General features: G+C 37.5%; 1 protein-coding gene across 2 annotated transcripts in view; it reads left to right on the forward strand.

Annotated features, from left to right (window-relative positions):
- LOC306853613 (serine/threonine-protein phosphatase 2A 55 kDa regulatory subunit B beta isoform-like) overlaps window positions 1–16,638 on the forward strand; it is a 50,054-nt gene that overhangs the window by 23,775 nt on the left and 9,641 nt on the right. Inside the window, exons 1-3 of one of the 2 annotated variants that reach the window (XM_079391149.1) lie at window positions 2,486–2,878; window positions 14,563–14,660; window positions 16,212–16,377. In XM_079391149.1, coding sequence (XP_079247275.1) covers window positions 2,809–2,878; window positions 14,563–14,660; window positions 16,212–16,377 — 334 coding nt within the window. In that variant the 5' untranslated portion in view covers window positions 2,486–2,808. Of the gene's footprint in view, window positions 1–2,485; window positions 2,879–14,562; window positions 14,661–16,211; window positions 16,378–16,638 lie in introns of those variants that run through there. The other variant, XM_079391148.1, reaches the window with a different exon arrangement.

Here is a 16,638-nt window from a genome sequence, read left to right on the forward strand (position 1 = left end):
CAAAACAAGCAACAATTGGAATTGGGTGCATAAAAATTCATTTCAAAATGTATTTCAAAGGATGAGTCTGGTGATGTCTATGGGTCACAGACTCACTGCTGTGATTGTGCGCAAGGGATCTGCAACTAAATAATAGCTTTTAATCTTTTATATCTGCCTTATGTTCAACTGTCCCAATACTTATGCTCACATCAATGAGTGGGATGAACTCTAAAAGTGAGTCTTTTTATTTGGTAAAACATGTATGCGTTGAAACGGCTAATAATAAAATGTGACATTCTGTAGTTTTGTCTCATATTCATCTTTTAATCATATTTGCAAATGTCTTCTCTCCACAGCCAAAGCAATTTTGTCCTTTTTATAGCTTGACAGACATGGTCACTATGCCTTTGAATAGTTAACAGCTTTATGAAGAAGTGTAAAAATCTGCCACATAAAAAAAATAAAAAAAACAGCAGACAGGTTTGCAACAAAGAGGGTGAGTAAATAATAAAATAATAACACAATCATTTTAGCAGCACTGTTTCTTTAAGTCAGTGTTATACAGAGGAATGGAAAGTCAGAACGGCAAGACTTTAATTAAAGCACCACCATTGATCTTAAAGCAGACCGCTGATGCTGTTGGCAATGTGCAGCTCTCACTCTAATTATACTGTAAAACAGCCTGTCCCATTCAACTCACTCCTGTCTCCCTCTTTTTTTATTAATGCATCTCTGCATCTCTGTCATTCCTTTCCCTCCATTTCTCTCTCCTCCTCAATCCCTCTGACTGTCAGATAGCTGCTCTCCCTGTTGATCTTTAAAAGATGCCAACTGGAATTTGTCATCGTCCTGGTCCTCTCTGTCCCCTGACAGAAAATCATTGATTTTTGTCGCCCTGTTGGAATAATGATAAGGATTGTTGTCAGGGGAGAGGAACGGCATGCGGGTTTTGGGCTTAGATGCTTCAGATATGTTCAGTGAGGTGGAAAGGTTTGAAAATCACAGGTGCAATGCAATATGCCTGATTACAGCTCGTCCAGACATGCTGCACACATCCATTCTAATGGAAACTAATGGGTCATTAAGTGGAAAATGGCATGTGATGATGGACTATATTTATGAAATTGTCTGAAAGGACCAATAGAGCGATTTTATCCCCAAATTGGCTTTTGGAATTAAATGCCTGATGCATTTAGGGTCCTTGGCATCTTTATCATGCCCATGTTTTGGTTTTGAATTTCAAAGCAGATTTGTTTTAGACTGGCATCAGGTAGATTACAGTGGAAAATATGCTTAAAGACAGAATGAGAGTAGCATGGGAAAGTCCCTGCAGAGTTGTATATTAAAATCAGCATGTAAATCAAATCTATCCAAAATGAACGAGCCAGCGGCTAGACTCTAATCGAATTAATCATCGTCTGGTCTGCACACTTAAGGAGTATGAGACCCTAAAGGGATCTGACTAGAATCCAGTGTGACAGATTTGCAAATCCTCTGTGCAAGTATCACTTATCCAAATCAAGAGGCTTGTTTTCACATTTCAAAACGAACTAGATTTGCATTTACTCAAGGAAATATCAGTGACTGAAGAATAGTGTTAAAAGTAACTGTTCAAAGAAAGAAAGCAAAGGAGAGAGTGAGAATAATAGTAAAAATGCATGTATATGCTGTCAATATCTATGGATTTCTATTTTATTTAACATCACAATTTTAACTTTAAATACAGTGTATAGACCTGTTTTAGATTCTGTATCTGCTCACCTTTACTTTTACATTCTGTTCTGTTTTTAACATCTTTTCCCCATCACTGGCTCCTGCTGTGTAATTCATAATTCATTAAACTACAAATATGCCATGTAGTTTCTCGATTAAATGAGGCATTAAACTTGTGCATGCATAATAACTGTAAAAGAATCAGCAAAACGCTGTTTAAAACAGTTTTAGATGGAGTTTAGCTTGCCACACCACAGAATGTATCAAACCTGTGTGCGAATCATTATTACAAGACTCTCGGGGGGGTCGAGAGTCTTGGAATAATGACGTTTGAGGAAATTTCTGTTGTTTAAGAAAATTTTGTAGTCATTTTAAAGAGACACAGAAACTGCAATCAACCAACGAATAGGCTATTTCTTGGTTCGAGCTGAATTAAGTGAATAAAACACACAAGGGAACTTAATTAATGGTACATTTCCATTTCAGTGACTGTAAAAATGCAACCATATTTGACACATTACATTTGCGTAAAATAGCAGTTATCATGTTTACATCATTTGTTCGCTGTCATTGGTATTGGCACGTGCTGTGATTTCAGCACTGGACAGCGTCTGTGTGAATGGGAGGAGCTCAGGCAGAACTTCTAGAACCAGTATGAAACTACGAAACAGACTGTATGTCCTCAGCAGCAAACCAAGATCGAGAGAGAGAGAGACGTGGACGGATCGAGCGCTTGACGCATAACCCCGCCTCCTCGGCTCAGAAGGTGGAAATCCTGCCCTAGTTTACCACATTCAGCGCACTTCGTTTACCAGGGTACTAGGGGTTCTTACACCTCTACGCATTCGATCTCCATTCAGCCTTTCATGAGAGGAGATCTTCTAAACGGATTCGCTAGTGCACCTGTTTAAGTGCTTCTCAAGTATGAACTACTGAGGGATTTTTCTTGCCAGTCGAGCTCCAGCTGTATCACCACGGGCGCCAGATCATCCGTCACGTTCATGAGAGAGGCGACAGACACCGCGATGGATCCGCAAACCGCCTGCTGATGTTCAGGGTCCACGATGGATTCCTGCGTGTCTACTTCAGCAATCCCATATAACGGAATCATAAATGGAGGAGGAGAGTGACAGCCGCAAAATTAACAACAGCTTCCTTCGGGACCACAACTATGCAACTGAAGGTATTTGGAAAATCGAACTGAATTGGATTCTCACTTGTATTAATGACGGTGGGGGTGGGGGGCTGCTCTTCAGGACCCCTCCTGTTTGTGAATGTGCATTGGGCGTTAGTGCTTGTTGGTGCATTGAGGATTCTCAGACTTGATCTGAAATCTCAGGTGATCTGAAGGCTCACATTCATGCAGTGTGCATTGGGTCACTGGCATTATGTGAGGGGCATTGTGCTTTAGATCACATGATTTTGCAAGAGACCTTGATTAAAGATGATTGCCATGTTTTATAGGCTTAGGACTATATATAGATCTTGCATTAGCCTGAGCTCAGGTTTAGGTGTTACTATGGGGCAGTGGCCATAGAGGTATGACGTGTACAATGAGTCAGGTATGACTGGCGTAACAGAACCTCAGACATTTTTTTTTCTGAGTGATTATTAAAATTAAATTCAAAACACTACAGTTCAACAATGTCAGCATTAAAATAACATCATAAATAATATGCCTAAACATTCCATACACTAGAAAATATGATCAATAAGTCATGTTAACATTGTTTTCCATTACTTTAACTCTTCAAAATATTTAATAACCAATAAAATAAAATAACCAATTTCATTTTTTTTTTATAAATTTCACATAATTTGTTGAAATTGTACATCCAATTTGAGTATACTTTCATTTCAATACTTATACTTAAAGACAGTCACTGTACTGAAGGTGAAGTAGGTGATTTGTTTTTAACAATGTATAACCAGGTTTACATTTGATGTTGTTTTTAAGCAAGTAAATATAATACTGTATTCATAATTCTAAACTTGGCACTGTTTAGATTCTGTCAGTTCACATTTTTGAAGAAGGTAATCATCAATTATTGTTAGGTTCCCAACTAATAATGCAAACCTGTACTATATTAGCAATGATACAGGGAGGTTATGGTTTGAAAAGTGAGGGTGTGTCTGAGAAGAGCTTTATAATATATAATATAATCTACAATAAGACTGTAAAATCAATGAAAGCAGCAACAGAGGGAGTTCAGCTAACCGACACTTAAAGAAGGCAGCTTTCACAGCACACTGAAAGTCGCGCATACTCCGAAGTTTCCATAAAGCAGTTTGTACATGCAAATTTTCCAAACACGTTTAAAATGCAGGTGCAGTTACCCATGATAAAGCCTGGCGCATTTTATGCAAATACACTCCAGCGCAGGTTTCAGGTGGACAATCTCCTGTCATGTTTGGAGAGTAGATCAGTGGAAAAGCAAGCTCGGTGTGGCAGCGGTGGGCATCTTTCTGGGCGGTGATTAATGGCTGTGGGAGGATTTGCAAAACAGATCTAATGAGTAGAATCAATCTGTAGCCGTTGGACTCAAATGCCCCTGGTCTCCTTGGTTTATGACCTGTCTTATGCCCACCCCGGCGTCTCTGTAAATCAAACAGTAGCAGTGAAGCATTTGCTCTCTCTCACACACACATACACACCATAAGCTGCAGAGCATCTTTCACTGGCAAACTTGGCCCTCGATGTCTCTCTGCTAAGCATATTTATGATGCACATATAGTGTGGCTGACTGCATTCCACTTGCATTCAGATTGGTACCTGCAATCATAAGCAGTTTAGGTTAATCATAAGCAATTTGATATTTGTCTCACACAATTTGTATGAATTAGGTTTTAAAATGCTGTCTCAAAGCATGCTTTGCAGACATTACCACAGACATTGCAGATAGATGTGTTACTGCTGTTTGAGGAAAGAGCTATTTGATGAATTTGATATCTGTTCCAATTATGCAAACTCACAGTTGTTGCTTTAGACCTGCATGACTATGGGTACAAGCCAGGATATAACCAAATATTCAAGAGTTGGAGGGGCTAAAGGTTCTTGCCATCTCTCATATTCCTCCATATGTGAGTGTTAATTAAACACCTATTAATTTATATAAGATTCGGGGAGACTACTTCATTGCAAATTGTTCTTGTGCTTTTCTATTAAGAACATGAATGAGAAGATCAAGCTACTGACCACAATTATAAAAATGCATGAGCGAACATCTCCAGTATTTTCAGAAAAGAATGTGCATATGCTTATTGCATATATACATATGCAGAAGTGTAAAATAAGTGCATGTAATGGCTGTTGTGATTTTTACACTTCTGGGTCCAAGTGTTCCTCCTTTATCACTGCACAGTAATGTCTGTCTTTCTTTAAAACAGCATTCATTCAAAATGTATTTGCCACACAGATAGCCTTTGGTTTTACATTGCCAAAACGATGCACACATTTAAGTGGTACAGTCTAGGTTGCTGAAGTCTAGACTGAATGAATGTGTGTCGTTCACCCCGCCCCCTCACCGCATACCCATACTGCCTTGCTCACGTGATGCAGTAGATGATGGTGGTATTTCCCCACTGCAGACATCCTCAGAGGCGTAATTGAGGTCCAGGGTTACTCTCGCTCTGTGTTTCTCTCCCGCAGGCTGTGGAGGCTGATAGACGGAGTTTAATAACACAGCACTATAACCCTTGTGTGCTTCGTCTATAGACACACATAGAAAAAAGGCATCAGAGTTTAGAGTAGTTGGAATTCTCTATTGGGAGCACTTACACCAGAGACTAAAGTGTGTTGATTCACGTTCCAGGCATGGTTTGATTTTGATTATAGAGTGCACTCTTTTCTGAAACAACCAATGCTATCTGCCCTATGACCTGCAAAGTGACCTACCAAAGGACCTCTTCTTTTTCCCAATTTGTCTAATTTACTAAAGTGCCATGGCCGTCGCAATTGGATTTCGCAGAGGTAACTTTGTAGTCCCAGTAGTGGTTTGTTGGGTCCCAAACCTAATAAAGCCCTGACAGATAGGTGATAGAGGGGTGTTTCAGAAACACCCAATATTGGCATCCCTTTTCTTAAGCTAAAGAGAAATATCAAATTATACCATGAGGGTTCATAAAGACCTTTTAGGTATGGAGTTAATATTTTAGGAATGCAATAAAAACGCTGTTGCCTGGATATTAGTTTTTTAATAGCTTCTTGTATATTATGTCTTTTCAAATTATATCCATGGGAGTCATGTTCGCTCACACTTGGGGAACATTCACGCAATTCTCCCGCATTTCATTTGCACAGGGAATCCCGGCATTTCACGCCTTTCCTGTGCTGAAACTCAAGTTATGCGGTGATAGACGTCTTCTCTTGTGGAATAAAACTCAGTGAAATAAATGAAATTTAGTTTCATTAGCATAACACAGATGCTTTCGGGTTGACAGCACTAATAGCTGGAGGATGGATGCGACCATGCTGAGACAGAGAAAGAGATTCGGTTTTTGTCTTCATTTGTGTTGCATGGGTGTAATTGACCAGAACGCTCCCCCTGCATGCTTACACATCAGTCCATTCCACCACCCACGCTACGCAACACACTAATGAATGAGAAAACACCCTGAAACACTGACAAGATCATCAATCGCTGCAAGCAAGGAAAGTAGCTGAGCTCTAAAACTCCTAGGGAGAGAGAAAGATAAAATATTGCCTGGCAGAGAAAAAGCTTTGCGGTACTCCAATCTGCACTGCAGGGCCCGAAGCCAGCAGAACTTAGCCTGGATAGACAGTAATGGCCTCACGGTATTGCGCAGGCAGCTGGCCCCGGCTCAGTTACATTTCTGCTTATGTAGGCACTAGTGCACTAAAAGGAGGAGATTGCAGCATCAAGATTTAAGGTTACCTCATTCTAGGCCAATCTTATCTTAGTCTAATATAGTCTAACCTCACCACAGTCTTACCTCATTCTCACCTCACCGCATTTTAATACAAGATTACCTCAGTGTTGAGGGTACATCAAATATCATGTGCATCATTCACAGCAGACACACTAATTGTTTTGAAAAATATTGTTTAAGGGGTTGGATTTGTTGGAGAAGCACCACTTTGAAGGCTGTAGTGGTTATGCTTGACCAGGGGTCTCTTCACAACAAACAATGTCAGAAACAATTGCCCTCAGAACCGTCAAAGCAGGACAAACAAGCTCAAGTGTCTGATTAAAGAGAGAGGATACTACTTGGTGAGAGTGATTACTTGGTGACTATTTAAGAAAGTGAGTCATTGTAATTTTGGTATTTTAATAATATTAGTAAATTAAATCCAGTATAACACATTAGAGCATGGCGCTAGCAACACCAAGGTCATGGGTTTGATTCCCAGGTAATGCATAAACCGATGAAATCACTTTGGATAAAAGTGTCCACCACATGCATAAATGTAAATGTATAATACCAGTAACAGATCACAGTTGCTGTTGAAGGAGATTTTTGAACCTTGTGAGGCAGATAAGCCAAAGCCTGTGATTTTAAGAAGGTGAATTTAGAGGCACTATTTATATATTTGGTTTTACCATGCTGACAGTTCAACAGTTAAAAGCACACTGTCAGCACACCAAAACCATTTCTGAAAACAGTTTTTTCAGTCTGTAACCTCTTCAGCTTTAAAGTACGACATCTGAAAATATACAAGCTGAAAACCAAAAAAACAACAACAACTAAAGCCTCAATGCAATCTCCCCACACTATATATTTAATGAAATTGTTGTGTGGTGAATTTGGTGGTGTGAACAGTAAAAATTTGCAATAACTCAGCGAGGGAATCAAATGGTAAAAAAAAAAAAACTATAATCTTTATAACTTCTGCCTTGAGGGAATCTAATCCCATTTTCTTTTCTATGTGTTTTCAAATCTTAGTTTTTTCCACTAACGGCTCATAGACCTCTCTGCTGCTGCCTTGTAATGTCCTTGTTTAAAATAGCTGTGCAGTTCATCAGTAGGGAGGACGCACCATAGAGCGGGCCCAGCAGGGGTGACCCTGCCACTCTAACCCCTACAACACAATTTACACCCCCATGCTCTCACATCAGGGATAATGACATGCACCACCCCACACGGGCCTGCTGCTATTATTCAAGAGACAGAGAGAGTGACAGACAGGCAGACAGACAGACAGACAGACTGCATCAGTAGTGGTTGCCAACACAAACGGCCCCAGGCTACACTTTAAGACTTTAATCATAAAGAGAAATATTTCTCCAGCCCAAAGGACCCCATTTATAATTCAGAGGGAAACAGTGAGGCACTAATGTTGTTCCCCGGCGTCAGGCTGAGTGCAAGAGGAGGACAAACAGCGAGGGGCCGGTCGCATTAAACATTCAACTGCTGTCAAACTCGGATTGAGGTTTTTATTGAGGGATGTAGTCAATGAAACATGAGGAGAAATTTAAACTCATCAACTAAAGAATGACTTAGGTTTCATCTGAAGAAAAGTATCAATCAGGATCTTAACATTCACATTCAAGCCAACACAATGGCTGTTTTAAAACCTAGTTGGCTAACTTACTGTCTACTGCCTACATAGGCAGCTGCCTTCTAACTGAAATGGAACTTCTTAAATGACTGATTTGGAACACCCTACATAGGCAGCAATTATAACATACAAACAAGACACCCAACTCATGTTGTATTACAATAGCATGTTGCTAAGCTAACAGCACCATATTTTAATGTGCCTAAAATATACAGCACATGTGAATATTGGGTAAAATAATCATCTTTACCTAGAATTTATTTAGGTTTAACTTTTTATCAGTACTTTTCAGTATAAAGCATATATAGTCAACATTTCGCCTGCTTTCTCCACCATTTTGACTAACTATGTAAAGTTCATTGCAATACATTGCAAGTGATATAATGCAATTTACAGCTTGTCCAAAAAAATGCAGCTTGGCCAAAATGAGATATCCTAAAAAGCAAAATATGATTCCTTCCTACCTTTTAGAAAAGGCTTGCATCTAGGTACACTATCATTTATCATTTCTGAAACAAATTAATAATTTTATTAAGCGAGGACAAATTATATTGATCAAAAATATGATATAATGTTACAAAAAGATTTCTATTTCAAATAAATGCTGTTAGTTTGAACTTTCTATTAATCAAAAATGCTAAAAAAATCACGGTTTCTACAAAAATACTTAGCAGTAAATGCTAAGTACAACTGTTTCTCAACATTAATAGTATTAAGAAATGTTTTTGAGCTGAAAATCAGCATATTAGAATGATTTCTAAAGGATCATGTGACATTGAAGACTGGAGTACTGATGCTGAAAATTCAGATTTGCCATCACAGGAATAAATTACATTTTAAAATATATTAACATAGAAAATTGTTTTAAATTTTTTATTGTATTTTTGATCAAATAAATGCAGCCATGGTGAGACTTCTACCTTTATATTTTACTATCCAAATGTACTTCTTTTTAGTATCCAGGCAATAGGATGCACTAAATGTAAATGAGGTACTATAAACACACACAGCCGGTCTCTTTTCTTATGTTCTCTGTGGTGTCCTACAGCGTCAGTTCTCCACATCTGTAGTTAAATTATGTATTTGTTAATGATGTGTGAAATTCAAACCAGTTTCCCCTGCTCGAAGTTCAGCCCCCTTTCTCTCAGACACACACACAACACATTCACCCTCCCTTCCCGTTCCCTGGAGGCCTGCACCACCTCTCTCTCCCATTTCCACAGGGCATTTTTCCAAGAAATAAGGTTAATTAGCTTTTTTTTTGGTCTCAGTCTCTCTCTCTCTCTCTCTATGCTGTGGTTGGATGCCGGCAGCGCCATGACTGTGTGTATCAGAGAGTCACTGACATTGTTGTCGATCAGCAGGTGGTCAAGCTTATTATAACCAGCTCAAATCACACCCATGTCTGGTGAAATTGGTCCAGACCTGCATCATTCAGCAGCGGGCAAAAGGAAAGTCTTTATTCCACTGTCTTTAAAACCATAAGACATTGACTAAAAGCAAGTCAATGGAGTCATCATCGATACAATCCAGAGACGTTAACAAAACAGCAGGCAGGTCTACCTCATGTTGTTTTGTTTGCTGTTCTGGCTGTAAAGTATAGATTCATCAATCAATATGATTAGAAGATCATGCTGAAAAATCTAAAGAAAAAGAAGGAACATCAAAAGCTGCCTGTGTTTGCTCTCTGATATTAATTTAACAGTAAACCTAAGCTATTATGACTGTACGGTATATGATTAGTTTTCACAACAGCACCCTGTTGAAATCATTCACCATGGCTTTTGGCCAGAAGTTTAATCTACAGTCTAAATAACAAGGCAGCAATGCATTGAGAGTGAATATGGGGAATTTTCTGGACACAGATCCATGAAAATTTCATTATAAAGACAGATCTGGGCACACTTGACTGGTCTCGCATGCAGTCTTTAATTTGCAAGGGAAGTTCAGTGTGTATGTAGTACAGTGTAGAAGAAATTTAAAGGAACAGTGCATCCAAAAATGAAAATTTGGTCATTGCTTTCTTACTCAGCCTCACTGAAGAGCAATCTTACATGGCTTTTCTCCTTACATAAAGGCAAAAAAGAAAGTGAATGATAATCAAAAATGATCTAAAAGCATCATAAATAAACACCACATGTGAATAAAAAATGAGTGATTATATGAATGATCATTCATAAATTGTTTTCATAAATATTATTTATATTATAAAAAGACATGCTTTGCTTTTATCCACACTACCATTTAAAAGTTTGGGATCTGTAAAATTTTTATTGTTTTGAAAGAAATCTCTTACGCTCAACAAAGCTGCATTTATTTGATCAAAGTGAAAACAGTAGCATTGTGAAATATTAAAATTCAAAGGAACTGATTTTGAATTTATTTTAAAATGTAATTACTCCTTTTTCAGCCAGTACTTGGATTTGTCCAATACAGGGAAAATAATAATATGCTGCTCAAGATACATTTCCTATTATTTAATCTTGCGAATAGTTGCTTAGTATTTTTTTAGAAATTTATTTGGAAAAAATTTTATAATATTTTTAACTTATCAATTTAATGAAACCCTGCTGAAAAAAGTATTCATTGATGAAATATGTATGTATATATATATCTGAGTCAACAGATGCTTTTATTATAGGATACCCCCCCCCCCAGTCTTGCTCTATATTTTCTTCCTCTTTTTCCCTTTCCTTCCCTGCTGTCCCATTTATCCTTGAGTGTAAGATGAGGAATAACATGTCTGTAATTGAGCAAACTCATTAAAACATTGTCATCAGTTTTCTCCCTGTCTCAGACTGCAGTGTGCTAATGTGTTTATAATGAGAAAAGGCCTGCGTTATTGCCAAGCAGAGGGTCTACAGTCAGGTGCACCTCAACGATTGATGAAACATTGCTGCATCCAAGAGCTGCTTCTGTATCATCACTTTATGTGACATCCAACTCTTTTCAGGAAGCTTTCCTGAGTCTTTTTAAAAGCTGCTCGCTGTTGAGAAACAAAGGACAGAAAGATAATCAGTAAATGAATGTGCTGTGTGACTTTATTGTCTAACTCACCCTCCCACAAGAAGCAGGGGGTTTCATAGTCTTGTTCTGTGCACACAAAGATAAGAAATACAGTGTCCAGATCAATGGGCTTAGACATTGAAAATCTGCTTTATTCTGGCAAGGGAATGACAGATCTTAATGCCGACTATCAGACAGTGCAGCAATCATTTAGTAACATGCCTGTAAAATGACAGGACCCCCATGTCCAAATCATCCCAATTATTGTCCTTCAGGACAGCAAGATTCTCCTGATGTTTCATTCTTCGATGCCTCTTTTCATCACACTAAACTTTAAAGGGGTAATTCACCCAAAAATGATAACTCAGTCATTAATTCATCTTTGGAACACAAATTAAGATATTTTTGATGAAATCCAAGAGCTTTCTGACCCTTCATAGACACCAACACAACTGACACATTCAAGGCCCAGAAAGGTAGTAAGGACATCAGTAAAATAGTCCATGTGACATCAGTGGTTCAACCGTAATGTTACGGAGCTACAAGAATACCTCTTCTCTCCTGTGTGATGCACGTTCTTCATTTGTGTTCCGAATATGAACGAAGGTCTTACGGGTTTGGAACGATATGAGGGTTCATTTTTGGGTGAACTATCCCTTTAAGAGAAAACACATTTATGCAGTTAATACAATAACAAGGCAACAGTAAACTTTCCAATGCAGGAGAAATAAATTGAAATTTATAAAATTTTATAATAGTCTATCACAAAGAAAAGAATTGTATAATAAATAATGATGTTTAATATGGTAAATAATGATGTATAATAACGTATAATAATTTATTTATAAATGTATTATGTATATGTTTAAATGAATGTATATATTGTGTATAATGTATTAAAATATTTTACAAATATATACAAATATTTTTAATAATCATACAATATGATTAAAATGAATTTTAATTTTAGAAATACACAGAATTAAACTATTGATTTTACATTCAAATCTTAAAATGACATTGTCTCTCATAGTACGGGAAAACAAGCATCTCAGTGTACAGTAGGAAAGAATGTGCTGCTGTGAACAAATCATCCTGTTCCTCAGATATTTGTGACCATATTACAGGACTGTGTATTTCAGCATTCAGTAGCCATGTTCAAAAATAGCCTACATTTTCTCTGTCTCTCCCCCACTGTGCCATTGACCGGCATCAGATGCTGTAAACCACGCGTTCAGGCTGTTTAACATACGCAGCAATGCCTTTCAGTCAAATGTAGCACTAGAGTAATGGAAGGGGTCTCCATGGTAACCACTTCCTCCTGTTTTCAATTCAGCAAGCAATAAATCCATTGAGGGTGTGGGTTCTCAAAAAAAATAAAAAATTGAAGCAGGCTTTCCTACTTGTTACATCTCAACCCCTTCGTCTTTCATAAGCGGATTTCACTAAAGACGCAACATCTACGAAAGCAAGTCTGTAGATTTCTACTGTAATCAGAACAATACAGAATAATCAAGCAATGTGACCACCCTTCAAACAAATGCATCTTTTTGAGGAAGATAAAAGATTTCTTAAAGGAAATTCGGAGCTCTTCATGCTGCAGGAATGGCAGCTCTTGCTCTCTTTATCTGTTTTAAGTGCACTGAATTTTTTTTTCATCCTTCTAGTTTGATCCAGGGATCCCATAAAAAGATTTTGAGGGATTAGTTTGTGTTTGTATGCACAAAAACTTCAGTTCTTTTCCTAAGTCTCTTTTAACCTATTTTCTCACAAATGTGGGGCACTAGAACACCTTTCTCGGTATTGACAGCTAAGAGAGGCAGATTTTAAGCATGCGCATGCTTTTAACATATGCATGCAGATGGAGGACTAATTGCGGTTTTCCTGCAAATCACATGTTGTTTGACAAACAAATGCATTTATGGAATTCTGCTGTGATTACTAGATTAAACAAAGCTTATAATTTATTGCGTTCTGGTATTGCAGAACACAATAGCCCTGTCTGAATATTTCATAACACATTCCCAACACTATCTTGTTATAATAATAGTATATAATAATAGAGTGTAAAGACCATCGACTCTACCGTGCTACTCCACCGGGCAGGGACACCGGCAAGGGATAGTAGTAGCTTTTTATTTAATTTTTTCATTGATATGTTTATTATTGAAATGTTGTTGTTATATGCATGTGTTAATTTTATTTAATTTCTTTATTTTCTTAAATATGTGGGTAGATAGTATTTATAGAGTTGTAACTTTTTAGTTTTAGTTACTTTTTCTTATTTGTAAGTCGCTTTGGACAAAAGCGTCTGCTAAATGACAAAAGTAAAGTAAGTAGAAGTAATAGTCTGGAGCAGACTTGAGAATAACTGTCCTAATAACTGAGTTAATATTCTTCTGGCAACATGAATTATTCCAATGTAAAATTAAAGAGATAGTTCACTGAAAAATCAATTACTCACCTTAACACCTTTCCAATGACTTTCTTTCTTCTACGTATGAGGTTTAGCAGGATGTTCATGCTGTCAGGAGCTTTGTGAAGAAAAAAATATGTTGTAGAAACTGATCATCTTTTCTTTCATTGCAACTTTCAGATGTCATTGGCATTCATGACAAGGCATTTTTATTTGTACATGGCATATCAAAATGTGCACATAAGGTCTGATGTCAGGCAGACATTGTTTTTCATTTTTAATGTCTTGTAACCAACTGAAAAAGACCAAATGTGAACACATGCATATTATGAGTGTTGTTTTCTGAATGTAGGCACATAGCATGCAATATCCTACCAGACTTATAATTACCGGCCACTTGAGTGTGGGTTTGGTTGTATACAAAGTTATTACACAGCTGTCTTACCTAATTCTGACTGAGCAAGCATTCTTTGGTTAAATATTTGGTCTCACTTTATTTTAAGGTCCAATTTTCGCTATTAACAAACCATTAACTATGAATTTTGCCTCAATACACTCCTAAATTGCTGCTTATTAAGTAGTTGTTAAGTTTAGGTATTGAGTATGGATGTCCAAATATTTTTTATGATGCTAAAATATATAATTGACCAGTTACCTATCTAGTTTCGTCTTTTCTATTACTCCACAGTCTCTTTCTTGATATATAATAAAATAATTTACACTCAAGTCAATATTTCATCTCCATTTATGTGTTTATTAAGTAGCTGTGTAATAAGTGGCATAATGTATAGTCATTAACCTCCAAATAAACCTCTTTAACAAGATCAACTTGTTGTGGTTTATTTTACGATAATAACCAGCTGACTGTACATTATCCTTTAAAAGTCTTGTATACACATAAAGGCTCTCTTGTGTTCTGTTGCAGCTGACATTATCTCTACTGTGGAGTTCAACTCTACTGGAGAGCTCTTGGCCACAGGAGACAAGGGAGGAAGAGTTGTGGTTTTCCAAAGGGAGCAAGAGGTAAGATAAAACCATCTTTCATATGCATTCATTCCTGTAAACAAGAGCGAAAGACAGCAGGTCAATAAAATCTGTGCTTTTCTTACTGTGTGAGCAAAAGCCACAGAGCCGCACCCTGTAACACAACTTCCTGTGGCCTTTAACAGGGTTTCAATAGACACACAATAGTAAAACAGGTGAGGTCTCTATAATCATGCTCAGACGTGAAGCGTTTTTTTCCAGGTGCTTTTTTTTTGGTCAGTAAACAGAGAACAGCGAGCACAGTTTTGGGGAAGTTTAGAAGTTAGCTGCACTACAAGCTAACATTATAGCTAACTACATTAAAGTAAATTAAAGGGATAGTTCACCAAAACATTTTTTACCTCAGTTAGGGTGATAGCTTCTTAAACAGCAACCTTGAACAGAAAACTAAATGTTCAAGTTTAAAACTTTTGTGTTACACTAAATTGCAACTAGATACACAATTAGACAAATATGAAACTGGACCACACCTAATAGATTTAAAAAAAACATTCAGTAGTAATAATCAGCAGCCTATAAATTTATTCTAAATTAGTATGGTTACTAATGTAGCTATTTGAAACACATTTAGAAAACAGTGCCAGTGACAGATGATCAGAAAGTGTCCTGTACGCACCAGAAATATTCGGCTTTGAGAGGCCTAAAATGGTATTTAGATTCAGTGAATCCTTTTTTTGAATCTGTTCATTTACATAAACAGCCCAAAGGGAACCAGATTCACTAAAATTAACTGGACTTTCCAACATACTATATGAGACAGATAACCATTTAGTAAAGCTGTGAGCAATTACAATGTTTTGGTGTTTGGTCACGCTACACTGCTACTCATTGGAAAAAGTAGCTTGTAATTGGAAAACTGTCACTGCTGAACTACTGTAACATTACAAATTTTAGGTAGTTACACCACTTATGCAGGCTTTTTCTGTTCAATTAATTTTATTCTTCTACTAAAATAGATGCTATGCTGTCAGCCAATACAGCCACATATGACTATGCCGCCTTCTGTGCAATAACCTAAACGCTACTACTTCACACACACGGGTAGATTCTTACAGCTCCCTCTAGAGAGGGACTCCTTCTCTGTTTACTTTAATTTAACTGCATGAGTGGTTTACACAATTATTGATTTTGATGGTTCCCAACATGAAAACTTCCTTATTTCCAGTCTGCCATTGATTGTGAATGCATTAATGTAATAGTCCAACTGTGACCAGGAAACCTACAATTAGCTGTTAACAGAATCAGCAGCACATTATGGGATATTCACAGGCAGAAAGCTCTGCAGATTTGCATTGATCTCAGTGCTCATTATTTATCAAGTTCTACACATCCTCTATCCCTTGCGTATTCATTTATTATATATTTTTGACTAATTTGATTATGCTTTCCATTACCAATAAGAATGTAGTTATTTTGCCACAGATCTCCCCCCACATATAGTAGCTATATACAAGCATTAGCACAACATATGCTAGTAATGAGCTACACAGCTCAACTTAGATGCTGGCATTTCTCTCGTTTCGCCCACAGAGCAAGAACCAGCCTCACAGACGTGGGGAGTATAATGTTTACAGCACATTTCAGAGTCACGAGCCAGAGTTTGACTACCTGAAGAGTTTAGAGATTGAGGAGAAGATCAATAAGATACGCTGGCTGCCTCAGCAGAATGCTGCCTACTTCCTGCTCTCCACCAATGGTGAGTCCACGTTTGTTGCAGTCAAAGTTTACTTATCTTCACATTGCTCCAAATGTATATGACTGACTTTCTTCTGTGGAGCACAAAAGAAGATATTTTGAAAGCCAGTGAGGTCCAAGCAAAATCAGAATAACAAACGAGTTAGACCGCAATCTAGGATCTCATTCTTAATGTGAGCTATTATTTATATGTGATAGCTGCTGTCATTTTAACAAAAGATTGTTGGAACAGTAGGGAGCAGTCAAGCCTTCCAATGACATC

The sequence above is a fragment of the Barbus barbus genome (assembly GCF_936440315.1).
Source record: "Barbus barbus genome assembly, chromosome: 33".
Classification (NCBI taxonomy): Eukaryota; Metazoa; Chordata; class Actinopteri; order Cypriniformes; family Cyprinidae; genus Barbus; species Barbus barbus.